This window comes from Somniosus microcephalus, chromosome 1 (assembly GCF_052327205.1).
Source record: "Somniosus microcephalus isolate GS21.2 chromosome 1, FLI_Smic_1.0, whole genome shotgun sequence".
Classification (NCBI taxonomy): domain Eukaryota; kingdom Metazoa; phylum Chordata; class Chondrichthyes; order Squaliformes; family Somniosidae; genus Somniosus; species Somniosus microcephalus.
Window position 1 is genome coordinate 400,141,484 of NC_140987.1, and position 25,697 is coordinate 400,167,180.

Sequence of the window (25,697 nt, forward strand, 5' to 3'; positions counted from 1 at the left end):
GCTGAGGCCCCAACACTGATCCTTGCGGCACCCCACCAGTAACAGCCTGCCAACCTGAAAAAGATCCGTTTATCCCTACTCTCTGTTTTCTGTCCGTTAACCAATCCTCCATCCATTGCTACTATATTACCCCCAACCCCATGAGCCCTAATCTTGTGTAATCTTTCATATGGCACCTTATCTAATGCCTTTTGGAAATCCAAATATACTACATCCACTGGTTCCCCTTTATCTACCCTGCTAGTTACATCCTCAAAAAAATAAATTTGTCAAACATGATTTCCCTTTCATAAAACCACGTTGACTCTGCCTAATCATGTTAAGATTTTCTAAGTGACTTGATACCACTTCCTTAATACCGAAACAGCTCTTATCAAAGTCATAAATGGCATCCTATGTGACTGTGATAGTGGCAAGCTATCCCGTCTCAACCTTTCTGCAGCCTTTGACATGGGTGACCACACCATCCTCTGCACTGTCATCCAGCTGGGTGGGACTGCACATGCCTGGTTCCAATCTTATCTATCCAGCCGTAGCCAGAGAATCACCGGCATTGGCTTTTCTTCCCACTCCCGCACTGTTGCCTCTGCTGTCCCCCAAGGATCTATCCTTGGCCCCCTTTTATTTCTCATCTGCATGCTGCCCCTTGGTGACATCCAAAAGCACAGTGTCAGTTTCCACATGTACACCGATAACACCCAGCTCTACCTCACCACCACCTCTCTCGACCCCTCCACTGTCTCTAACTTGTTTGACTGCTTGTCTGACATCCAGTACTGGATGAGCAGAAATTTCTTCCAACTAAATATTGGGAAGACCGAAGCCATTGTCTTCGGTCATTGCCACCAACTCATCCCTCTCCTTGGCAACTGTCCGAGGCTGAAATGGACTGTTTGCAGCCTTGGTGTCATATTTGACCCCAAGATGAGATTCCGATCACATATCCGAGCCGTCACTAAGACCGCCTATTTCCACCTCTAACATCGCCCGTTCCGCCCCTGCCTCCGCTCATCTGCTGCTGAAACCCTCATCCATGTCTTTGTAACCACTAGGCTTGACTATTCCAGTGTTTTCCTGGAAAGCCTCCCATCTTTCACCCTCCATAAACTTGAGCTCATCCAAAACCCTGCTGCCTGTATCCTAACTCGCACCAAGTCCCGTTCATCAATCACCCCTGTGTTCACTGACCTACATTGACTCCCGGTCCAGTAACACCGCAATTTTAAAATTCCCATTCTTTTCAGATCCCTCCATGGATTCGCCCCTCCTCATCTCTGTAACCTTCTCCGGTCCTACAAGCCTTCAAGATCTCTCTGCTCCTCCAATACTGACCTCTTGCGCATCCCCGATTTTAATCGCTCTACTGTTGGCAGCCAAGCTTTAGCTGCCTTGGCCCTAAGCTCTGGAATTCCTCCCCTAAACCTCTCTGCTTCACTATCCTTTTAAGATGTTCCTTAACATCTACCTCTTTGACTGTCCTGATATCTCCTTATGTGGCTCGGTGTCAAATTTTGTGATAATGCTCCTGTTAAGTGCCTTGGAACGTTTTACTATGTTAATGGCGCTATATAAATGGAAGTTGTTGTTGATGATCCCTCTTAACGAAGTGCATTGGAACCTTTTGCTACACTAAAAGTGCTGTATAAATGTAAATATCAATTCTCTTTGGATGGGAGTATTTATCTTGTGAAGGCACTGCCATGTCCTGCTTCCTTTTGCTACATAATTAGCGCAGCACGGATCTTGAGATGTCTTCTATAGATGAACCAGGAGCTAGATTTGTGATTAAAAACAGAAAATGCTAGAAATACCCAGCTGGTCAGGCAACATCTGTGGAAAGAGAAACAAAGTTAACATTTCAGGTCGATGATCTTTCATCAGTTCTGACAGGTCATCGGCCTAGAATGGTAACTTTGCTTCTCCTCTGATGCTGCCTGACCTGCTAAGTATTTCCAGCATTTTCTGTTTTAATTTGATTTCCAGCAAATGCACTATTTTGTTTTTGTGCTAGATTTATGTTGGTCACTCCATGTTGAATTCAGTGCTTGGCATTCTGATAAATACATTTTGGATATAGTGATCTTTGTCGTTTGGTGGAAAGGTTAATGGTGAAGTAGTATTGAAGTACGGCTTTGCTTCCGCAGGCAATGTGGCTCGGTTATCCTGGAACAAGTGGAGCCCCGTTCATGGATTACATCATCACTGACAAGGAAACATCGCCACTTGATCTGGCAGAGCAGTACTCCGAGAAGCTGGCATACATGCCCAACACCTTTTTTATTGGAGATCATGCCAACATGTTTCCACACCTGAAGGTAATGTACTGAACTGGCTTTCCCGTGACTGTCCATGTCCTGGTTGAGTAGTTGGATATAAGATCCATTCCCACATTTTCCTCATGGCACCTGTAAACCTGAGCTGTGAAGTGAGTGAGAATGACCCACTGCCACAGCTGCTATGTCTGCTGTTGCCATACTAGAGACTATGAAATTTAATATTAGGAATTATGGGCACAAACTTGAACCGTAGCACTTTGTGCTCCAAAGTACTCTGCAACCTGTTGTATATTTATTTTTAAAAGCATTATATTGAAATGTTTTGACCGTTCAGTAGCACATCACAAACCAGCTGGCAAATACAATTTTAAACTTGAGGAATGGCCAGTGAAATATTGGATGTGTAACATCCTTTATGCAGTGACAACGGTGCATTCCTGAAATGCTGGATCTATGTTAGCAAGATTATTGGGAAGAAGGGCAGTCTTTTAGTACATTATTTTGGACTTGGTTCAGTAGAGTCAGACAAGTGGCTATAATTTTAGACCATCATGGCGATTACAATTAATCAGAACACCCCAGCTTCTGGTGTGGATTTTTCTGGACTCATAACCGTGGTCAGCACATTGATCTATTTTTCCTTGGTATAGTGTCCAGTATACATTTGCACTGTATGGTGCTGCCCTCACAGTCTCTCTTCCACAATATGCTGTGGCAAATATATGTACAGGAAACTTTCGTTTAAACGGAGGTTAAATCTCCGGAATGCTCTATCCACCGGCAAAATTCAGGAGTCGGTTCAGATAACTTTTTTTTACTTTTCGTTGCTTTTTTTCTCCATTCCTGGCTCTGCAAGCGTCTAGCTGAAGCTGTTGCTTAGCTACAGAGACGCTTGCAAGCTGCGCCGACTGTTTTGAAGCTGTTGCTAAGCAACGGGGTTTGTTGCTAGATACGGAGCTCAGAAGCTCCATATGTTTTAACATTAGCGCTGGTTTCTCCGGCAGTGTTGATCGACTGGCACCAGCTTGGTCCCGTCAGTGCCGGATACCAGAAAGTTTCCTGTAATACACAAAATTCATTGTGAGCATCCTCAGGCTATCAGTAATTTGACAGTTTTTCTGATGTGCATTTGATTTGTCATGTGAGCTGCAATATAAACTGTTGCTTCTTCCAAGCATTCCTGATTTCATGCATCACATCAGATTGTGTCCATACTTTATGCTGCATAGAATTGTGAAAAGAGTAACATTACTATAAAGGCAGGTGTAGTTTACTAGAAATTTTGTGACTTGCTTCCTGTATGTCACAAAAACCTAGTGCTGCACAAATGTATAGCAATTTAATTAACAGGAAATTTTCCAGTTTAAAGTATGTCAGATTAAGTCTCCACAAATCTGGTTTCTTAATTATAGTATTGCTGGAAATCCCTTACTTCAGTGAGATCCTGGATGGAGATCATGGTAGAAAGGAATGTGTTGCTTCTGCGCTTTGTTCCATTCGCCCTTGGTGATGACTTATGGAATTTTGCTTCCCGATTGGGCAGTCCCTCTGTCATGGTGACTCACTAATTCAGCCAAAGTTTTACTGCTGGTGCTGGTTTTACTTCATCTCCCTGACCCCAGAAGGATTATATATGTACAATTTTGTTCTGTATGCACTATTTGTATAATACTACATCCAGAAACAGTTTAAAAAATATAATTTAGGCAAGGAAAAACTAGGAATAGTCTAATCCTGCCAACCCACCAAGGACAGTATTTTGAGTTGTTGGGCTTGGCAAACACAACTGTATATTACAAGTTCCTGGCAGCCTAACTTCTGACACTGATGCAATGGGCGCACTCTCACATCTGTCACTAGCTGATGTTTTAGAGGTCGGAACAAGTAGACAAGGAAGTAAAAGATCATAGAATTGTACAGCACAGAAAGAGGCCATTCGGTCCATTGTGCTTGTGCCAGCTCTTTGAAAGAGCTATCCATTTAGTCACACTACCCTGCTCTTTCCCCATAGCTCTGCAATTCTGTGCGTTGATATTTGGAGATGTTCCCCTACGTTAGGTGGATGGATATTTCCTTATTCATGCTTAGGCCATTGTTAGTACTGCATACTACAGGAAACTTTGTGCTATCCGGCACCGACGGGACCGAGCTGTTGCCGTTCCCTCAAAACTGCCGGACAAACCAGCGTTAATGTTGAAGCATACGGAGCTTTCTCCGTATCTGGCAACAAACACTGTTGCTTAGCAACAGCTTCTAAACAGTCGGCCGTACCTTGGAAGCGTCTCTGTCGCTTAGCAACAGCCTCAGAGAGACTTTGCAGAGCCTGACTGTTGGAAAAAAAAAGCCACGAGAAACAAAACGGCTCCTGATTTTTGCCGGTGGCTCGAGCTTGCCGGACATTTAGCCTCCGGATAACACAAAGTTTCCTGTAATGTGAAAGTGATTGCATATATTAAATGAACACCCTTGCCTCTTGAGTGGAATCAAGTGCACCTTTGAAACCAGCAGTTGGTGTTCATTGCTTTTTATCTCTTGCTCTTTAACTGACAAACTTTGCAGGTCTGGTGCTTTGTAAATTAAAGGTGTTTTTCTTGCTTTAGAAAAAGGCAGTGATTGACTTCAAGTCAAATGGACACATTTACGATAATAGAATTGTTCTGAACGGTATTGATCTGAAGGCATTCCTGGACAGCCTGCCTGATGTCAAAGTAGTGAAGGTAAGCATATGTAAGTAGCACAGTATGGTGCTGCATGGATTAGAACAACTTATACTGTACTAAGTTGAAGTAGACAAGTGTGGAATATAATTGATCTGTAGCAGTTTCACTGATCTCAGCACCGAAACTGGCTGGAGAGCAGCCTTTTGTGATGTAGGGAGCTGCATAAAGTTTGCGCCTTTTTCTAAACTACAAATTAAGCGGTCCCGTCTACTCTGATCTCAGAATGAAGTTCAAGGTTGCTATTGGCTCTAGAATTTTGATATATTACAGATTGTGTAAAATACTTTGTTGCCTTTTACTAATTTTCATTTTTATTTCACTCATTTATTTATTTCCTTCAGTGGGAATTGAGAATTAAACATTTTTTTGATGTTTCAGTTTTAATTTAGTCTTCCCAGCAACTTTTGACAAGCCAGTTTCATCTTGATGGCAACAGAGCTTACTCACACTGCTAAGCAAGGGTAAAGTGACTGACCTGTCACGGTTCAGGAATCTTTGGCTGTTTTTTCACAAAGTGTTTGGACACTGCTATGTTAAGATGTGTGTTTTAGCAAAAATTTGCCAAAAGTGGGGTGCATGGCACCATTGTGCAATAAAGCAGTTTATAATTCAAACCAAACTTCTGTTCACCCAGTGTTAACTTAGTCCACCTTCAGAAGCATCAATAGGCAAACTAATGGTATTTACAATGCAAGATAGGAAGTTCTGTCAGAGACCAAAATGATGAACAATTCATGCACCTGGTCTGGTTGTTCAGTAGATGACTTTGCACCTTGGTGTTGGAAACCTTTTTTTAAATTTCATCAGGGGCTGCGAGAGAGAGGCTTTTAAAAATCAGAATAGAGACACCAGGAGTGAGTCGAGCAGCAGAAAGGAACGAACAACTCCCCTGATTGGTAGAACAGGGTACAGAGAGATTGCGCTTTTAAGTTGAATTGGATGACCAATTTGGACACTAAGGGAATCGAGGGATATGGGGATAGGGCAGAAAAGTGAAGTCGAAGGTCAGCCATGATTTTATTAAATGGCGGAGCAGGCTGGAGGGGCCGATTGACCTACTCCTGCTCCTATTTCTTATTTTCTTATGACCAATGGGCTAGTATTGCATGTTCTTTTATCTTTGTAACGGTACCAACTCCATCAAGCAACTCATAGAATTTACAACACGGAAATGGGCCGTTCAGCATAATCACTTAATATTGGTGTTTATCCTCCTAATCCCATGTGCCACCCTGTTCCCATATCACTTTATAACCCTTTTCTTCAATCACCCATCTAGCCCCTTCAATCTGCTGTCTAACCTATTCTTAAACATTGACGTGCTCTCTATTTTAATTACTAACATTCCACAGTCCTACAAACCTTCTGTATATTAAATGAAAATTTTCCTGCTCTTTGTCCTAAATCTCTCATATTTAATCTTGTATTTATGCCCCCTCATTCTAGACCCTAAGCCACTGAAAACAATGTTTCCATCTAATTTGCTCATCCCTTCTTCATTTTGAATACCTCTATCAAATCACCCTTTATTCTCCTCTGTTCTAAAGAAAACAGTCCCAATTTTTCAAGTCTGTCTTAATATTTGTGTCTCTTCATACCAGGCAGCATGCTGGTGAATCTGCAATGTCCTCTCTCTATTGCCTCAATATCCTTCCGATAGTGTGGAGCTCAAAACTGCACATACAACTCCAACTGTAGTTTTACTTAAGTTTTTTTTATATAGATTCATCAAACATCTCGACTTTTATATTCTATACCCCTTGCATTAAAGCCCAGTATTTCATTAGTTTTTTTTCAATGGTCATATCCACTTGAGTTGCTGGTGCTTTCTCTGCTATTCCACATCACACAACTTTCATCCATTTAAAGAATACAGGAAACTTTGGTTTATCCGGAGGTTAACTGCCCGGAATGCTCGAGCTACCGGCAAAAATCAGGAGCCGTTTCGTTCGTTTTTTTTTCTTTTCGTTGCTTTTTTTTCACCAGTCAGGCTCTGCAAGGTCTCGCTGAAGCTGTTGCTAAGCTACAGAGACGCTTGCAAGGTACGGCCGACTGTTTAGAAGCTGTTGCTAAGCAACAGGGTTTGTTGCCAGATACGGAGCTCAAAATCTCTGTGTTTCAACATTAGCGCTGGTTTGTCCGGCAATTTTGATGGGATGGCAACAGCTCGGTCCCGTCGGTGCCGGATAGCACAAAGTTTCCTGTATTACTTTTTTTTAATCAAAATGTACCACTTAATAGTCACTAGCATGAAATTCCATCTGCCACTTTTTGTCCATTGCACCATGTTGTCACTATCCCCTTGCAGCTTCCTTGGGTCCTCAGAATTATTTATTATTTTAGTATCATCAAATTTGAAAACCAGTCCCTCTAGCCCTATATCCACACCATGATTCTTACCAATCCCATTGTTCTCTGTTTTTCTTACTCTCTGCAGTAAAGCATCTTAAGATTTAAAATTTCGCCTCATCCGGTGTTAACTCTCTCCACTTTCGGAGAGATTGAAGGGTACACTTGTCCGGTCTGAATCACAAGGCTGTTTCATTATTACACTCTTGTCCTGCTACTGCACAAGTAGTTATAAAGCAGCAGAAATTAGTTTACATGTTAAGTGGTCAGAGTGCCTACTTTTTAAGTGACTGGCACCACTAAGCCCTAGGGCATATCTACGATAGGCTTGAATTTGTAACATGGCTCTCAACATTTTCTCTTTTGTTGCACAGTATGGGAAGGCTCCACTTCCATTATTGCAAAACTTATCATCCTTAACCTACAGTTATATATAGTGGTAGTTGGGAAGAGCAAGATGATGGCAAGCCCCACCAATTGAAGCATATCAAAACCTGTGTATCAATTGCAGCATACGGGACTTGATATGCTTAATCACTATTATTACGTCCGTGAATGATTGAGACACGGACAGCAGGAGTGGAACAAAATAAGTCTTTACTGGTGGAAGTCAATAGTGAAACTAAAAACAGAGGCTCGCTAGCGCCTTTTATACAGGGGTGGTCACTGCCGGTACTGCAGTCTGAGACCAGTTATTCTCTTAAAGGTGCATACACAACAATTCCTCCCCTTTTTAGATAAACAGTACATAACATTCATTTAACAACTAAATGGTAACTAATTACAATCACAATTACGGTTGCTAGATACATTGGTTAAGTTTAAGCAATTATAGGTTCAGTCTTTGAGGAGGCTTCCTGATTCTGTCTGGATAACGCCTCTTTGGGGTATCAGGTTCTTCTGGCAATGTTGAGTCGAGATCAATGTCGTTGTTTGGTTCATCTGCTTCCAATATCACCGATTCTGCGGTAGCTGCAATTTGTACGTCGATTTCATTGCCAGGTGTATCAGATCGTGGTGTGGAGTTAACGTTTTCCAGTGACTCTAGAATCTGGTCAGCATGGCGTCTTACAATGCTCTCTCCAATGTCCACGGTATACATGAGAGGTACTTGCCGTGTACAAATCGTTCCTGGCTGCCATTTCTCAGTGCGGTAGTCCCGGGCCAAAACTGGTTGACCTATCTTAAAACTCCTGGTCGGCCTTTCATTCATATTCTGAAACTGCCTGTTCTCCACATCTCTTCGGACGTTTGGCTTAACCAAATCCAAGCGGCATCGTAGTCTTCAATTGAAGAACATCATGGCTGGGGTTTGGTTGGTAACCGCATGTGTCGCATTCCAGTAGGCAAACAAGAAGTTGTCCACCTTGTGTTGTAGGGGTATATCTTCATTACACATTGCCTTGATAGCCTTCTTGAATGTTTGGACAAACCTTTCGGCCAATCCATTAGTGGCTGGATGATATGGGGCAGATGTGTAATGCTCAACACCATTGTTCTTTAAGAACCTCCGGAACTCTTCAGACACAAACTGTGGTCCATTGTCAGAGCAAATCTGTTCAGGCAGCCCATTCCTGGCGAATATGGTTCGTAAAACTGTGATAGTTTTTTCCGTGGTGGTTGAGGACATTTTTATTACCTCTGGCCACTTTGAATGTGCATCCACCGCAATTAAAAACATCGAGTCCATGAAGGGACCAGCAAAATCAATGTGCACCCTTTGCCATGGAGATGAGGGCCATTCCCATGGATGCAGAGGAGCTTGTGGTGGGGTGTTTTGGACCTTCTGGCATCCTGCACAGCTCTTGGTCATCTCTTCGATTTCTCTATCGATTCCCGGCCACCACACAAACGCTCTGGCTAAGTTCTTCATTTTTACCCCACCCAGATGACCCTCATGAAGCTCATTGAGCACTCTATCCGTCAACTTAGGTGGAATTACTACTATGGATCCACACATCAAGGTTCCTCTGCACACTGACAGCTGTTCTCTTCTCGGCGAGAATGCTGGCAGCAGTGGTTCGCCATGTGCTGGCCATCCCTTCACCGTTAAATCATAGACCCGTGATAGTGTCGGGTCATTCCGTGTTTCCTTTTCTATGTTTGCATTCGTCACAGGGAGACATTCGACTATGGTCGAGTGGAATAACTCCATTGGATCCACTGCAAGGTCTTCTTCCACCGTCGGCAACGGTAGGCGTGACAATCCATCAGCATTTCCATGCTGTTTAGTTCCTTTGTACTCGATGTCATATTGGTGTGCCCCTAGGAAAAGGGACCATCTCTGCAGCCGTTGCACTGTCATTATCGGTACACCCTTCTGAGGGTTGAAAATGGAGACAAGAGGTTGATGATCGGTTAGTAGAGTAAATTTTTGACCGTGCAGGTAGTGATTGAACTTCTTCACCCCCCACACTAGGCTGAGGGCCTCTCTGTCAATCTGGGCGTAGTTACGCTCGGCAGAAGTTAACGAGCGTGACGCAAAAGCTATCGGCCCCTCTAAACCATCAAGGAATTTATGTGACAGTACTGCCCCAATGCCGTAGGGAGACGCATCACACGCCAGTCTGATCGGCAGTGCTGGGTTGTAGTGAGCCAATACTTCCCTTGAAGTGATTAAGTCCTTACTCTTCTGAAAAGCACGCTTACAATCATCGCTCCATTTCCATGCTACCCCCGTTCGTAGCAGGGCGTTCAGTGGGTGCAAAATTGTCAACAAATTCGGCAAAAACTTATGATAGTAATTCACCAATCCGAGGAATGACCTCAGTTGCGACACATTTTCAGGCGCTGGGGCCTTAACAACCCGCTTCAATTTTGTCAGGGGACTTATGTAACCCCTCTTCATCAATCACGTGGCCACAATACGATATCTGTTTCTTTAAAAATTCGCACTTGGGGCGGTTGGCTCGCAGCCCATGTTCCCGTAGTCTAGTGAGCACCTGTTATAGGTTGTTAAGGTGTTCACTGTCATCTTCACCTGTCACAAGGATGTCGTCCAAGTAACACCGAGTCCCCGGAATCCCTTGCAGGACTTGTTCCATCGCTCTTTGCCATATCGCCGGAGCCGATGCTACTCCGAATACCAATCGATGATACTGGTAAAGACCTTTGTGAGTGTTTATCGTGAGATACTTCCTAGAGGACTCTTCAACCTCCATCTGCAAATATGCTTGTGCTAGGTCAATTTTTGTAAAACGCTTCCCTCCAGACAGTGAGGCGAAGATGTCTTCTATCCTTGGAAGAGGATATTGTACTGTGTGAAGGACGGGGTTCACCGTCACCTTGAAATCCCCACAGATGCGAATCTTCCTTGGCTCCCCGGACTTATTGCTTAACGTTTTCTTCATGACCGGAACGATGGGTGTCGCCCACTCGCTCCAGTCGACCTTAGACAACACGCCCGCCTTCTCCAGATTCTCCAGCTCTGCCTCGACGGCTGGGCGAATTGCATATGGTACCGGTCTTGCTTTGAAAAACTTGGGAACTGCATTCTCTTCTATTTTTATCGAGGTGGTTACGCCTTTAAGCGTGCCCAGTTCTTGTTGAAATACCTCTTTGGCGTTAGCTAAGATTGTTGACAATCGTCCAGGAGTGACGTCTTCATCTTTTTTACTGTCCACCATCATTGCATGAATGGAGTGCCAATCTAAGTTTATCTTCCTGATCCATTCCCGTCCCAATAACGGTGGTCCACCATTTGGCAGTATGTAGAGATACAATTTCCGTATTTTCTTGCCGTTGTATTCGACAGGCACCCTTATTTTTCCTCTGGGGTATACTTTTTGCCCCGTATACGTTGTCAAGACGATGGATGTCTCTCTCGAGGGTATGTGTGAAAATAGCCGCTCGTAGTCTTGTCGATTCATGGCGGTTAGCGCTGATCCTGTATCCAATTCCATTTTAACTTGGGACCCTGCTATCGTGAGGGTGACCCAAATGGTTTGGTGATCCTCTTTTGCGATTACATTGTGAAGTTTGAGACAGCTTAGTCTCCTGTTCCCGGATTCACGTTCCCGGATTCACTATCGCTCATCTGGTCTTCGGAACTATAGTCCATCATCTTTTGTACTTTCTTGTACGGTTCCTTAGTGGCCTTTTTGTTGTCGCTGGTCTTCTTCCCAGACCTGCAAACTCGTGCAATGTGTCCAATCTTCCCGCGTTGTCTGCATATTTTGTCTTTGGACCAGCAGTCCTTCTGGTCATGGTTAGTTCTGCCGCAGCGATAACATTTTGCAAATCCCCGTGTCATTTCGTGGGTGCCGTATTCCTGTGGTTTTTGTTGAATTTCTGCAGCTCCCCTGGCTGCTGCTTCATACGATACTGCCACGCTGAAAGCCTTATCTAGCGCCAGCTCTTTTCTGAGAGTAACTTCTTCTGTGTTCCTTCACTCAGGAGTCCACAGACAAATTTGTCCCGTAGGGTATCTGCCAGTCCTGCTCCGAACTGGCAGTGCTTTGATAGCTTGCGTAGTTCCGTAAGATACTCAGCATTGCTCTCATCTTTGTGCTGAGTTCTCCTGTGGAATTTAAATCTTTCTGCTATCAACAGCGGTGCAGGGTTTAGGCGTTCCTGTAGGACAGCAACAATTTCGTTAAAACTCTTCGCCTTCGGTTTGGCTGGAGTAATTAGGTCCCGCAATAGGCCGTACGTTCTAGCGCCCATTAAGTTTAGCAATATCAATGCCTTTTTCTCCTCCGCTATTTCGTTTGCCTCGAAATATACCTCGACTCTTTCCACATACGTGGTCCAGTCCTCTGTTGTATTATCAAAAGCAGTGATACAGCCAGTCTTCGGCATCTTGCAAATCTAAAATGGCGCCTCCCGCGCTTTGCCGCCTTCCCCGCTGTTGTTAGCGCTGCTTTCCACGGTTTCTTGCGCGTTTAATATTTTTTTTCTTTATTATTTTCCCATCGTGGAGCGGATCCTCTGGGACACTTCCCTCCCTCTTAGGTCCGAACGCTGCCCAGCTTCGAAGCACCGGCCGCGCCCGGTGTGCTCCACCCTCTCTCTCTCTCTTTGCTTCCCGACTCGCTGCCCGGCCCCGTTGAAAAGCCACCCGATCGAGCTCTAGCCCGCCGCAGCCCAGGAAGGATCAGTGCACTACCTGCCACCAGCCCGATTAGCTGGGAAACCACAGACCGGGGAACCAAGCCTGCCTCTTGACAGTCTCTCCTGCAAGTTTTCAATCCGACGATTTGGAGGGCGGTTGCCCACGGTCGACGCCCGTTTCTCGAGTTTCTTTGGATTTTATTTTTATTTTCTTCTGGCTTCGACCTTCAATAACGTCGTCTGAGGTGCTGCCGAGTTGCAGGTAAGTTCGTTTCTTGCTCGTCACCAGTATTACGTCCGTGAATGATTGAGACACGGACAGCAGGAGTGAAACAAAATAAGTCTTTACTGGTGGAAGTCAATAGTGAAACTAAAAACACAGAGGCTCGCTAGCGCCTTTTATACAGGGGTGGTCACTGCCGGTACTGTAGTCTGAGACCAGTTATTCTCTTAAAGGTGCATACACAACAACTATGAAGTAAAGTGTAATGGTGGAGGGAGAGACAGGATGCTAAATTATAACTTCATGTTTCATAAAGTTGCCAGGCTTCTGAGCCCTTTCTGTATGAACAGTAACTTGTTGTAGGAATTGTAGACAAAAGAAAAACAAGATGTCACTTCTTTGCAGATTTCATTGTTTTATTGGAAATTTAAGTTACTGCAACTGTATTTTGGTTTAAAAATGGTTGACTTTCAATGCCCTTGAGGTGACAGCATTTGTTTTCTTGTAAACAGGATGACTTTAGGTGAGTTGAAATTGAGCAACTTTGAAGGCTTCATCACATGGTCTGGGAGTTGACATTGTAGGTTCTGTGTATTCTCATGCCTGCATCATGAAGCAAGCAGAAAAATGCACAGCATCAGCTCCACATATTTATTAGACAGCATAGGGGGCATCTAATCCAATGCCCACTCAGAGCACCCACATAGGTTTCTCTCCAGTCCAATCAAAACTACAAAGGTCACACTCTTCATACTTGCAAGTGTCATTGATAGCAGAACTGAGTGCATCAGTCGTTGAAGCACTCCTCAAAGTAGAACCTAAACAAACCCTTCCTGTTGGAATTTTATAATTGAGTAGTTGGTGCAAAGAGTGATGGTGGCGGCAGCAGGTTTTGGTTAATGGTAGGTGTGGCATCTAAGAGTGTCTTAATACATGGGCTTTTATAGTGTTGGTTGTAATGCTTCCAGACATCAGATAATCAGAAATTGTAAACTATTTCTTCCCATTCATTATTTTTGTGTGTAATAACTAAAGCAGCAAAGCTTAGCTTTCTGGCTTTTCATGTTTTGACTGCTGTTTACAGCTAAAGTGCCCTGATGGTGGAGACAACTCTGATACAAACTCTGCACTTTCAATGCCTGTTGTTCCAATGAACACTGCAGCCGAAGCCATAATCAACATGATCAATCAGGGCCAAATCCAGGTCACAATCAATAGCTTCACAGTCAGCAATGGACTGGCAACGACTCAAGTAAGTGAGAGCACAATGGGGCTTTGGTGGGGGAAGGAAATGAGTGGTTCTGGCAACCAGAGGAATAAGCAAGTTCAAACCAACTCTAAAGTAGTGTGGGGGGAACCTTAATGAAATTGAGAGTCCATGATCATGCAAACTGTACCTTGTCTGTCGGACAGCAAGTTTAATAAAGCTTGGGTGGGCATAATTGAGTTCTTGTTCATTGTGTTCACAGCTGGCAGCTGTGTACCATTGGCAGGTCTGGCGGGGGGGTGGCGGCAGTGGGGGTGAAATGGAACTATTCTGGTTTTGGGAAATGCCTATGTTAGAGGTCTTTGTGTAGAGATTTTTGCCTGTGTGTGGAGGTGACATACCAGGTGAAACTAGCTCTTGTTAATTAATTTCCAGAAAAGCTCACAAGTATTCAATCTTTCGTCAGATCAATAACAAGGCTGCAACTGGAGAGGAGGTTCCACGCACAATTATCGTTACAACACGGTCACAATATGGCCTGCCAGAAGATGCTATTGTCTATTGCAACTTCAACCAGCTGTACAAGATTGATCCATCTACCCTGCAAATGTGGGCCAGTGTAAGTATCATCCCAACAGTTCAGTAAAGATTGAGAGATTTCCATGCAGTTGTGAAATTGGGATTGTTTGGTGATTAGAAGGGAAAATAAATTTAGAGGAATAAGGGGTAAAGCAAGGACTGAAATTTCTAGATTGCCAATTGTAACAGACAAGAATGATTTTAATTGTCATCAGAAAAGTGGATACGGCTTGGGTATTTTTGAAAAGGGATCCAGTGGCGAGCTGTTGGAACAGCATATTAACAAGGACGCACTAGTTTAGCTTTAGGTAAGAACATAAGAAATAGGAGCAGGAGTAGGCCATACGGCCCATCGAGCCTGCTCCACCGTTCAGTAAGATCATGGCTGAACTTTTACATCAACTTTACTTTCCTGCCCTATCCCCATATCCATTGATTCCCCTAATGGCCAAAAATCTATCGATCTCAGTCTTGAATATACTCACCGATTGAGCATTCAGAACCCTTTGGGGTAGAGAATTCCAAAGATTCACAGCCCACTGCGTGAAGAAATTTCACATCATCTCAGCCCAATAGGGCCGACCTCTTATCCTGAGACTGTGACTCCTAGTTCCAGACTCTCCAGCCAGGGGAAAAGGAGGAGGTTGAGCATTCCATTCAGCCATAACTACATTAGCAAAATTAAATAGCAAGGTCCTGCTTGGAAGATTCTTGTCCTGTTCATAATCCTTTGTGAATTATTCTGGAAGATACTTATCACCTTCTGTCCATAATGAAGTATTTATTCTCCTGGAAATTGAATTGAAAAAGCTGCTTTTTAAATGATCTTACTGGTGGTGCAGGATATTGTTCTGGTACGGTTCTAAGAAGTCTCTCCAAATACTAAATTAATTGTTTTGTGATTGGCTCCTGGAAAATTAATTAACATAAATGATGGGCCTTCAATAACCACAAAACTAGAAGTTATAGACTTAAACAAGTTGGCTTTTAATCACTAAGATCAGAGCTAACATCTCAACATGCCGACTGGTTCACAGGAATGAGTCATACAGATCCTGGGATCTTTATGTAAGAGAAGTCAGGGGCGGAGCCAAGACCTGGAACCTCCCAGGTTAGTCGGGAAAGAGGAAGTGAAACTATACACTGTGGGGGAGGGTAATATACATGAGTGCAAAACGAATACAGGATCAAGACAAACAGATTGCATTACAATAAATAAGTGCTGTTTTGCTGTCATAAATACTAGATACCACAGCTGCATAAATAAGTAAATAAATGTCTGTGCCTCTCTGGAACATAGCTTCTTTAATAACATTTATTTGTAATTTTAATCATTATTCAATCAGTAGTTTTTCATTTCTTGGATAGTCAGTGGGAAAGTGTGTGACATGCAATCAGTATTCTCTTGAGTAGTCGTTCTTGCTTTTGTTGTTAATCATAAACACTTCCAGAAATTACCTCCAAGATCATTGGGCCAGAATTTGCGGTGGGCAATAACGGCAAACTAACAGCGTTCACTGTTATTACCCCTTTGAAACTGACCACAACTTCGAATGCAGCGCATGCACGACCGAACGTGAAAGTCCTGTAGTTGCGGTCAGTCATTCACTGCTCTGACACTGGCTGCACTGTGGGCACGCCACCCCCCCACCCCCACCCCCACCCCCACCCACCCATAACTGGCAATCCGTGTAATCAGCAAAACTGACAAAGTTGGGCTATTCCGCGCTAATATTGCTGTTAAATAACTCATTAAAATTTAATTTTTTGAAAAAATGAAGTCTTTTACGGGGCTAAAAATAAACTTGCCTTTTATTAAAAGTATTTTTAAATTATAAATGAGTGGATTTTACTTTTTAAAACTCTTATGCTGATAAAAGCAGGCCTTACACCTGCTTTTACCAGGCGTAAGATTTTTGTGTTTTCAGCAGGCGGAGGTTCTGCAGAAAGTGGAACTCTCCACCCGCAGGTGCCCTTCTCTAGGGCAGGTGGAGGATCTGTCAAGAGGATTCTTGACAGATCGTAAATGCCGGTTTTCAGCGCATGCGCTTCGCATGCCTGAAACCGGCATTTCCAATGTCCCTAGGGGCGTGTACACGCTCGTACATACCCGTAGGCATCGTAAAATACAGGCCATAGATTTTTTGTGTGTTAATTTTGAGAGCATCTGTCACAAGTATATAAAATAAAGAAAAACAGTCATTTCACACTTTTTTCCCCTGATCTGGAACCAAGAATTTATAAGCATTTTCTAATTTATAAACTTCCTTCACCAAACATCAATTTCACTCTGATTTCATGCTTAACTTGCAGCAATTAGAGTTTGTGATTTTAAATGGGACTGAAGGCAAGCTTAAACATAGCTCCACCTTAGCAGCACGATTATGCATATCCAACTTATGAGCAATGCCGCGGGAGACCTAGTGTTGAAAAAAATATATTTTGTAGTACTGGATATTAGTGCATAAAATAATCCTTTGGGGTGCATTATAATGGGAAAATTGTCCAAGGCCTGGAAAATATTGATTGATGTGGCAAAGGATATGTTGGGAGTACAAATGTGAAAAAGTAATATTGAATCACTTGACAAAGTATGCTTGAAACGTGCTTCCTTGTCCTGCAGATCCTAAAGCGGGTTCCTAACAGTGTGCTGTGGCTACTTCGCTTCCCTGCTGTCGGAGAACCCAACATTCAACAGTACGCCCAAAGCATGGGATTGTCTGCTAACCGTATTATCTTTTCACCTGTTGCCCCAAAAGAGGAGCATGTGAGGCGAGGACAGCTGGCTGATGTGTGTCTAGACACACCACTCTGTAATGGACACACTACTGGAATGGATGTACTCTGGGCAGGGACACCAATGGTGACTATGCCAGGTATGTGCAACGGTGGGTAACAATTTTTGTATCTATCTTATATATAAGAAATATAAGTCAGTAGTCATAATTACTTGAATGAAAATTTGTGTTGAGCGACTCCAAGCTTAAGTACATTACTCTGTGCTTGCTTCATTGCTGTCAATTAAATCCAACAACCCACCAGCTGTTAATTTTCTGATCGGGTGATTGCTTTGTTAAATAGTTGACTGTTAATATGATTTCTTTGCATTCTGTAACAGGGAAGAACACCCACTTCTAATAGCAAATTTATAATTGTGGGTGAGGGAAGTGCCCAGTGAGTCCTTTCTAAGATGGCCTCATGCTGGTAGCTGTTAGTTCAGAAGTAGGCTGTGTTGTATTTGTCAGACTGGATTGTATTGTGCTGATACTAAACATAGTGTCTATGACTCTTTTTGGACTGAGTAATGTAATCAGTATGGTAAATTAACCATTTTTGTTACTGTTGTCCATGCTTTTGCCTCACTGATTATTGGGAGAGGGGGAGAACTTTGTTGGGAATTTACCACGTATAATCTGTACAATACAGTGAATTTCACTTAAACAGATTTGTAATACCAGTTACATGATATTTACCATTGTATGCATCAGAAAGCATCATGTGACCAATAACTTGCATTTTTTTACATCACAGTGACCTCCTCACAGAGTGAGGAGAACCACATTTGTCCAAGTAAGTGAGCAGCAGTTACTTTTTTCTTAAGTTTTTTTTGCGGGGGGAGGGGGTTGGGGAGACACCGTTGTGTGTATATTTTTTTTTAAGATAGCCATTATATTTCACATTGCTAGGGTTGAGCTAAGAATGTAAACTCTATATATGGAGACCTACCTTTTTCGTAGCTCCTAGCCATCTGTTTGTGTATAGTTCCTGATTGCACATAACTACTTATTGGATTAATACTTGTAGGTCCAAAATACAAATCACTCTGTGCTCTTGTCCCAGAATTTGACACACATTATGACAACACAAGGAAAAAGTCAAAACCTAGAAAAGATCACTGTCCCCATCGAGCTCATCCCTCTTAAGTCCTCCAACTCACCAAAGCCTAACATTTTGAATTGTAACTCCACTGACTTGCCTATTACATTTGTTCCAACTGTTTATCACTCTTTGAGTAAACAACAACTTGCATTTATATAGGACCTTGAATGTAGAAAAACCTCCCAAAACACTTCACAGTAGCATAATCAGACAATAATCAACACCAAGCCAAAGAAGGAGCTATTAAGAGGGATGTATAAAAGCTTGGTCAAAGAGTTGGGTTTTAAGGAGGTTCATAAAAGATGTGGAAAGGTATAGGAAGGGAATTCCAGAGCTTGGGACCTAGACGGCTGAAGACATGGCCGTCAAAGGTGGGCTGCAGAGATTTCGGGGTGCACGCGAGGCCAGCATTGGAGGAGAGCAGAGTTCTGTGAGGGTTGTAGAGCTGATACTGTAATAGACAACAAGGTAGTGGCAGAGTTATTAAATGAGTACTTTGTTTCAATCTTCCCTGTAAGCTGCGCTTTGTTCTGCACAGCCAATTTCTTTTAATGCGCGGTCCCTTTAAATTTCTGCGCATGCGCAGTATTTATAAGGTAAAAGCCTGCGCGGGACCTTTCCGATTACTGTGCGGCTGCATGCACGCGCACCTTAGCAGGAACATTACTTTGTATCCATTTTCATAGTAGAGGAGAAGGATAAAATACCAGTGATAGAAGAGAAAATAAAAATAAATCAAGGGGAGGAACTTAATGGACTCAGTGTAAGTAACAAAATGGTAATGGATTTAGGATGGATAAATCTCCAGGACCTGATGGTTTCCACCCCAGGGTATTAAAAGAAGTAAGTGATGACATTTCAGAAGAGTTGGTCATAATCTTTCAAAGCTCTCTAGATTCTGCAATCATTAAGTTAGACTGGAAAATTGCTAATTTCACTCCATTATTTAAGAAGGGTGCAGGAGCGAGAAACCAGGTACTGTAACTACAGGCCTGTCAGTCTTAATGCCAGTTGTGGGGTGTGGTAAACCACTGTTATACCTGCCTGTGTGGGTGTTTGTATTCCACTGTGTACATGTCTGTACATGCCTCGGCTGACTCCTCCCACGAGTCCAGGTATAAAGGTGACTGCTCCACAGTCCCTCTGTATTCTGGACAGGTCGACCACTCGAGGCACACCTTCATTCTCTTGTTAATAAAAGCCTGTTAGTTACTCGCTTAACCTCAGTCTTTTGAGTAATTGATAGCGCATCAATTTTATTAACAAGACTTTTTTATAATGGAGAAGATCCTCACACCAGCATGCCTGGACTTAGACCATCGGGAGGCGGACGCAGCCACCAAGTTTGCTCACTGGCTTAGGTGCTTTGGAAGATTCCTGATCGCCTCCGCTGCAACGGTCAAATCGGATGAGGACAAACTGGATGTCCTGACCTCCAAAGTGAACCACCGAGCGTACTCGGTCATCCAGGACGCGACCTCGTACACGGCTGCTCTCAAGCTCCTCAAGGACCAGTACACGCGCCCAGTGAACGAGGTGTACGCCAGGCACCTCCTGGGGAGTCGTAAACAACAACCTGGGGAATCGACCGAGGAATACCTTCAGGCACTGTCTGTGCTTGGCCGGGCCTGTGGTTGTAAGGATGTAAAGGCCGCCGTGTACACAGAGGAACTTATCCGGGACGCTTTTGTAGCGGGCCACAGGTCCAATTACACCCGACAGCGACTGTTGGAGCAGAGTGACCTCGACCTCAACAAGGCCTCTGAACTCGCACCATCATTGGACGCAGCCTACCGGGGCATGGATGCCTACTCCTCTGCACCGTGGACGCCGCGGGGAACGACAGCCTGGGACACGGTAGGACCGTCTCATAGCGCCGTGCCACCCCAGCCACATCACAGCAACGGCCCAACTACCGCAGCAGTGTCCCAAGGCCAGAAATGCTACTTCTGTGGCCAGGCCAAACACCCCAGAGCGCGCTGTCCGGCGAAAAATGCGATCTGCTCGGGCTGCAGGAAGAAGGGACACTACGCCAGCGTCTGCAGGGCCAAAGCCACCCCGAACCCCAGCAGCGCCGCGTGCGGGCCGCCATCTTGGGCCTCCCCAGCCATGTGCGAACCACCGGAACAGCAGCCATTTTGGACGCCTCCAGCCACATGGGGATCATGGACGCCGCCATCTTGGACGCCAGCCGGGACGCAGCAGGCCCCCAACACCGCCTCATCTGATACCCGCAGCGACACACCGACCCCTACGCTGGCCTCCGTTACGCTGGACCAAGCGAGACCGCACCAACTGGCCCGGTCCACAATGGACATTAAGGTAAATGGTCACGAAACAACCTGCCTTTTTGACTCTGGGAGCACAGAGAGCTTCATCCACCCCGACACGGTGCGGCGTTGCTCTCTCCCAGTCCTGCCTGCGCACCAGCGGATTTCTATGGCCTCCGAGTCCCAGTCGGCGGACATTGGCGGCTACTGCGTGGTGACACTCTTAGTAGACGGGACTGTGTACGATAATTTTAAACTTCTGGTCCTGCCCCACCTCTGCGCTGCCGTCCTACTGGGGTTAGATTTTCAGTGCCACCTTAAAAGTGTTACGATGGCGTACGGTGGACCCCTCCCCCCACTCAGTCCGCAGCCAGCAGCTTCCAAACTGCCCGCCGCGCACCAGGTGCAACCTCTCCACACTCAGAGTCACCCCCCCCCCCCGACTGTTTGCTAACCTCACCCCCGACTGTAAGCCCATCGCCACAAAGAGCAGGCGATACAGTGCCGGGGACAGGGTTTTCATTAAAACCGAAGTGGAGCGGCTCCTGAAGGAGGGGATTATTGAGGGCAGCACCAGCCCCTGGCGAGCCCAGGTTGTGGTCGTTAAGACCGGCGAGAAGCAGCGCCTGGTCATCTACTACAGCCAGACAATAAATCGCTACACCCTGCTGGACGCTTACCCACTCCCCCGCATAGCTGATATGGTCAACCAGATTGCGCAGTACCGTGTCTTCTCGACCATTGACCTGAAATCAGCGTACCACCAGCTCCCTAGCCGCCCTGAGGACCGCCAGTATACTGCCTTTGAGGCAAACGGCCGCCTCTATCACTTCCTTAGGGTTCCCTTTGGCGTCACCAACGGGGTCTCCGTCTTCCAAAGGGAGATGGACCGGATGGTCGATCAAAATGCGTTGCAGGCCACTTTCCCATATCTGGACAATGTGGCCGTCTGCGGCCATGACTTGCAGGACCATGACGCAAACCTCGAAAAATTCCTCTGCACCGCCCAACTCCTGAACCTGACGTATAACAAGGAGAAGTGCATATTCCGCACAACCCGCCTCGCCATCCTTGGCTGTGTTGTGGAACACGGAGTCATCAGTCCCGACCCCGACCGGATGCGTCCCCTTATGGAACTCCCACTGCCTCAAGGCCCTGAAGAGGTGCCTAGGGTTTTTCTCCTATTACGCCCAGTGGGTCCCCTACTATGTGGACAAGGCCCGTCCGCTGATCAAGTCCACCTCTTTGCCCTTGACGGCAGAGGCCCGCTTAGCCTTCCACCGTATCAAGGAAGACATTGCCAAAGCCACGGTCATTAAATGTCTGAACGACCTCTTCACCCTGTTCGGTTTCCCCAGCTATATCCATAGCGACCGGGGCTCATCGTTTATGAGCGACGAACTCCGCCAGTACCTGCTCGCTAGGGGTATTGCCACAAGCAGGACCACCAGTTACAACCCCCGGGGGAACGGACAGGTGGAAAGAGAGAATGCGACAGTTTGGAAGGCCGCCCTGCTAGCCTTAAAGTCTAGGGGCCTTCCGACCTCCCGCTGGCAGGATGTGCTCCCCGATGCGCTCCACTCTATTCGGTCACTGCTCTGCACTGCCACTAACACCACCCCTCATGAGAAAATGTTTGTCTTCCCAAGGAAGTCCACATCGGGGACATCGCTACCGCCATGGCTGACGTCCCCAGGGCCGGTCCTACTGAGAAGACACGTGAGGACCCATAAAACGGACCCCCTGGTTGAGAGGGTCGACCTCCTCCACGCCAACCCCCAGTATGCTTACATTGCGTACCCGGACGGGTGGGAGGACACAGTCTCCATACGAAACCTCGCACCCTCGGGGGCCCCAGTTACCCACTACCACCGCCCCCCCCCCCCCCCCCCTCCAATATCCAACCCCAGCAGACGGCACGCCTGGGCCCCGCGACCCGCTCGACACCCACGAGGACTACACACCAGTGCCCCAGCCTACGCAGGACTCGACGCCGGAAGCTTCACTACCCCTGCCGTCGCCATGTCGATCACAGCGGCAGACAAGACCTCCGGAGAGACTCCCAATACACAAACTTTTAATACACTTCACCCCGCCGGACTCATTTTTAAACAAGGTGAATGTGGTAAACTACTGTTATACCTGCCTGTGTGGGTGTTTGTATTCCACTGTGTACATGTCTGTACATGCCTCGGCTGACTGCTCCCACGAGTCCAGGTATAAAGGTGACTGCTCCACAGTCCCTCTGTATTCTGGACTGGTCGACCACTCGAGGCACACCTTCATTCTCTTGTTAGTAAAAGCCTGTTAGTTACTCGCTTAACCTCAGTCTTTTGAGTAATTGATAGCGCATCATGGGGAAGCTACTAGAATCTGTAATTAGGGATAGTGACAGAGCACTTGAACAAATATGAGTTGATCAGAGAGAGCCAGCATAGCTTTGTTTCGGGCAAGTCATGTCTGACTAATCTAGTTACATTTTTTGAGGAGATCGCTAATAAGGGAGTGTCCCTGGATTATATCTGTATGGACTTTCAGAAGGCATTCGATAAGGTTCCCCACAAGATTATTAGTAAAAGTGAGGGCGCATGGAATTGGAGGTAGCCTTTTGACCTGGGTTGGGACGTAGGAGACAGGAGAGTGGGGATAAAGGGTAGATACTCTGAGTGGCGAGTCCTGACGAGTGGCATACCCCAGGTATCTGTTCTGGGGCCTCAACTTTTCACCGTATTTTTTAATGACTTGGATGAAGGAATAGACAGTTGCAAGTTAGGAGGCCCAGTAAGTAATGCAGATGGGAGAAGGAAGTTGCAGGGACATAGATTAGGTGAGTGAGCAAAACTGTAGCAAATGGAGTTCAATGTAGGCAAGTGTGAGGTCATCCACTTTGGACCCAAGAAAGATAAATCTGAGTATTTTCGGAATGGTGAGAAACTAGGAACTGTAGAGAAGTGAAGAAATTTGGGAGTCCAAGTACACCAATTATTAAAAGCTAGTAGACAGATACAAAAAGTAATCAAAAAGGTTACTGGAATGTTGGAATTAAAACAGAAAATGCTGGAAACACTCAGCAGGTCAGCCTTTATCTCAATTGAGCTGGAATACAATGGGAAGGAAATTATGCTCCAATTGTATCGGACCCCATCTGGAGAAACATCCCGAGTAAATTGCACTGCCTCCCCCACTGCACGGCCCATTCAAATTTTTGTGCATGAGCGGTACCTACAATGGATAAGCCAGTGAGCCCCCTGCATGGGACCTTGCCAATGACTGCACAGCCGCACAGCTTAGCGGTAACATTGATCTGGAGTACTACATTCAGTTTTGGGCACCGCATCTTACGAAGGATATATTGGCCTTGGTTAAGTTATGAGGACAGGTTACATAAACTTGTCTTGTATTCCCTTGACTATCGAAGATTGAGAGGTAATCTAATTGGCCTGTTTCTGTGTTTTAATATTTATGTATTTCAGCTTATCCAAAATTCTGCTGCCCGTATCCTGTCCCACTCACCTATCACCCCTGACCTACATTGGTTACTGGTCGCCCAACACTTAGAATTTAAAATTCTCATCTTTGTGTTTGAATCCATTCATAGTGTCACCTCCTGCCTATCTCTGTAACTTCTTCCAGCCTACAAAAAAAAACCTCTTTCTCCCCACCCCTTTCCAGAACTCTGCGTTCATCTGACTCTGGCCTCTTGAACATCCCAAAATTCCTTTGGCGGTTATGCCATCAGCTGCCTCGGCCTTGCGCTCTAGAATTCCTTCCCTAAATATTTCTCCTCTTCCCCCTTTAAGACCCTTTTTAAAACTCACCTCTTTTTGGTCAAGCATTTAGTCAGCCTCCTAATATCTCCTTGTTTGGCTTGGCATCCATTTTTATCTGGTTGAACTGCCTTGGTAATTTTTTCTACATTGGAGGTGCCATATAAATGCAAATTCACAGAATCACAGAAACCTCACAGAATCACAGAAACCCCACAGTGCAGATAGGCCATTTCGGCCCATCGAGCCTGCACCGACACATATCCCACCCGATCCCCGTAACCCCTACACCAACACGTAACCCCACGTATTTAATCCCCCTAACACTAAGGGTCAATTTATCATAGCCAATCAACCTAACCCGCACATCTTTGGACTGTGGGAGGAAACCGGAGCACCCGGAGGAAACCCACGCAAACACGGGGAGAATGTGCAAACTCCACACAGACAGTCACCCGAGGCCGGATTCGAACCCGGGTCCCTGGCGCTGTGAGGCTACAGTGCTAACCACTATGCCACCGTGCTGCCAAATTGTTGGATGATTTCAATAATTAAAAGTAAAATTAGATAATTATTTATTTTGCTCTGTTAAACCTGCAAGTATATCTGGTTGACTGGTGTTTGGCATGCTTGGCAGAGGCAGCAGTTCAGCTGGTCTTTTAGTGTCTGATGTATGTGATGAATTGGTGGGGCGGGGAGAGAGAGATTCTAATATGCAACGGTCTTTATTCATAAGAGACCTGCAATCCAACAGGGCAGGGTGTTGCTTGCACTAGATAGGTTTGTGGACTTTCAAGAGGACTGCTTCATGGTTCAACTGGGATCTGGAATTCAAGACTTTGTTATCTCCACATGCTGGGCTTGATGGTGGCAGTCATCTTCATGCTGCTGTATGCAGAGCTTTTTCAGGTGTTCTGTAAAACTGAATAGATTTGGAGTTCATATCAATTTACAACCAATGATTTTGGCTCATTAACTACTGTAATTCTTTGAGAAACTAAGTGAATTGTTAGGTTCAATGAGTGCAACTCACTTGGATTATCCGTGCTATTAAAGTTCTCACATAATTGTTTTTTTAAAGAAATTTAATGCCTCTGTTTTACTGGGAAATTAGCTTTTGTAGTTGAATGGTGTTGGTAAAAGCTTGTAATCAATGTAGTGACTAGTAGACATCTATCTATAAGGGTATGTTTTAGATACCCCACTGTTTACTTTCATAAACAAGGTGGAGAATGTCTAACAAATTTGCTGATGATCCCAAGTTTGGTTGCCAAGTGATAAGAAATTGAAAGAATGTAGAGGGTGTGGGCTGTTGCAGATGTTGTTTAATTCAAAAATATGTAGGGTTGTGCTTCCCTAGTTCTCATTAAGTTGC

The 25,697-nt window shown here is 45.1% G+C and overlaps 1 protein-coding gene across 5 annotated transcripts in view; it reads left to right on the forward strand.

The window, feature by feature from the left end:
* Window positions 1-25,697, forward strand: part of LOC147125143 (UDP-N-acetylglucosamine--peptide N-acetylglucosaminyltransferase 110 kDa subunit) — a 91,862-nt gene that overhangs the window by 57,410 nt on the left and 8,755 nt on the right. For 2 of the 5 annotated variants that reach the window (XM_085998017.1, XM_085998047.1), the window contains 6 exons: window positions 2,145-2,315; window positions 4,877-4,993; window positions 13,705-13,872; window positions 14,294-14,446; window positions 17,030-17,294; window positions 17,938-17,976. In XM_085998017.1, the coding sequence (XP_085854143.1) occupies window positions 2,145-2,315; window positions 4,877-4,993; window positions 13,705-13,872; window positions 14,294-14,446; window positions 17,030-17,294; window positions 17,938-17,976 (913 nt within the window). The remainder of the gene's footprint in view (window positions 1-2,144; window positions 2,316-4,876; window positions 4,994-13,704; window positions 13,873-14,293; window positions 14,447-17,029; window positions 17,295-17,937; window positions 17,977-25,697) is intronic. The other 3 variants (XM_085998026.1, XM_085998040.1, XM_085998035.1) reach the window with 3 other exon arrangements.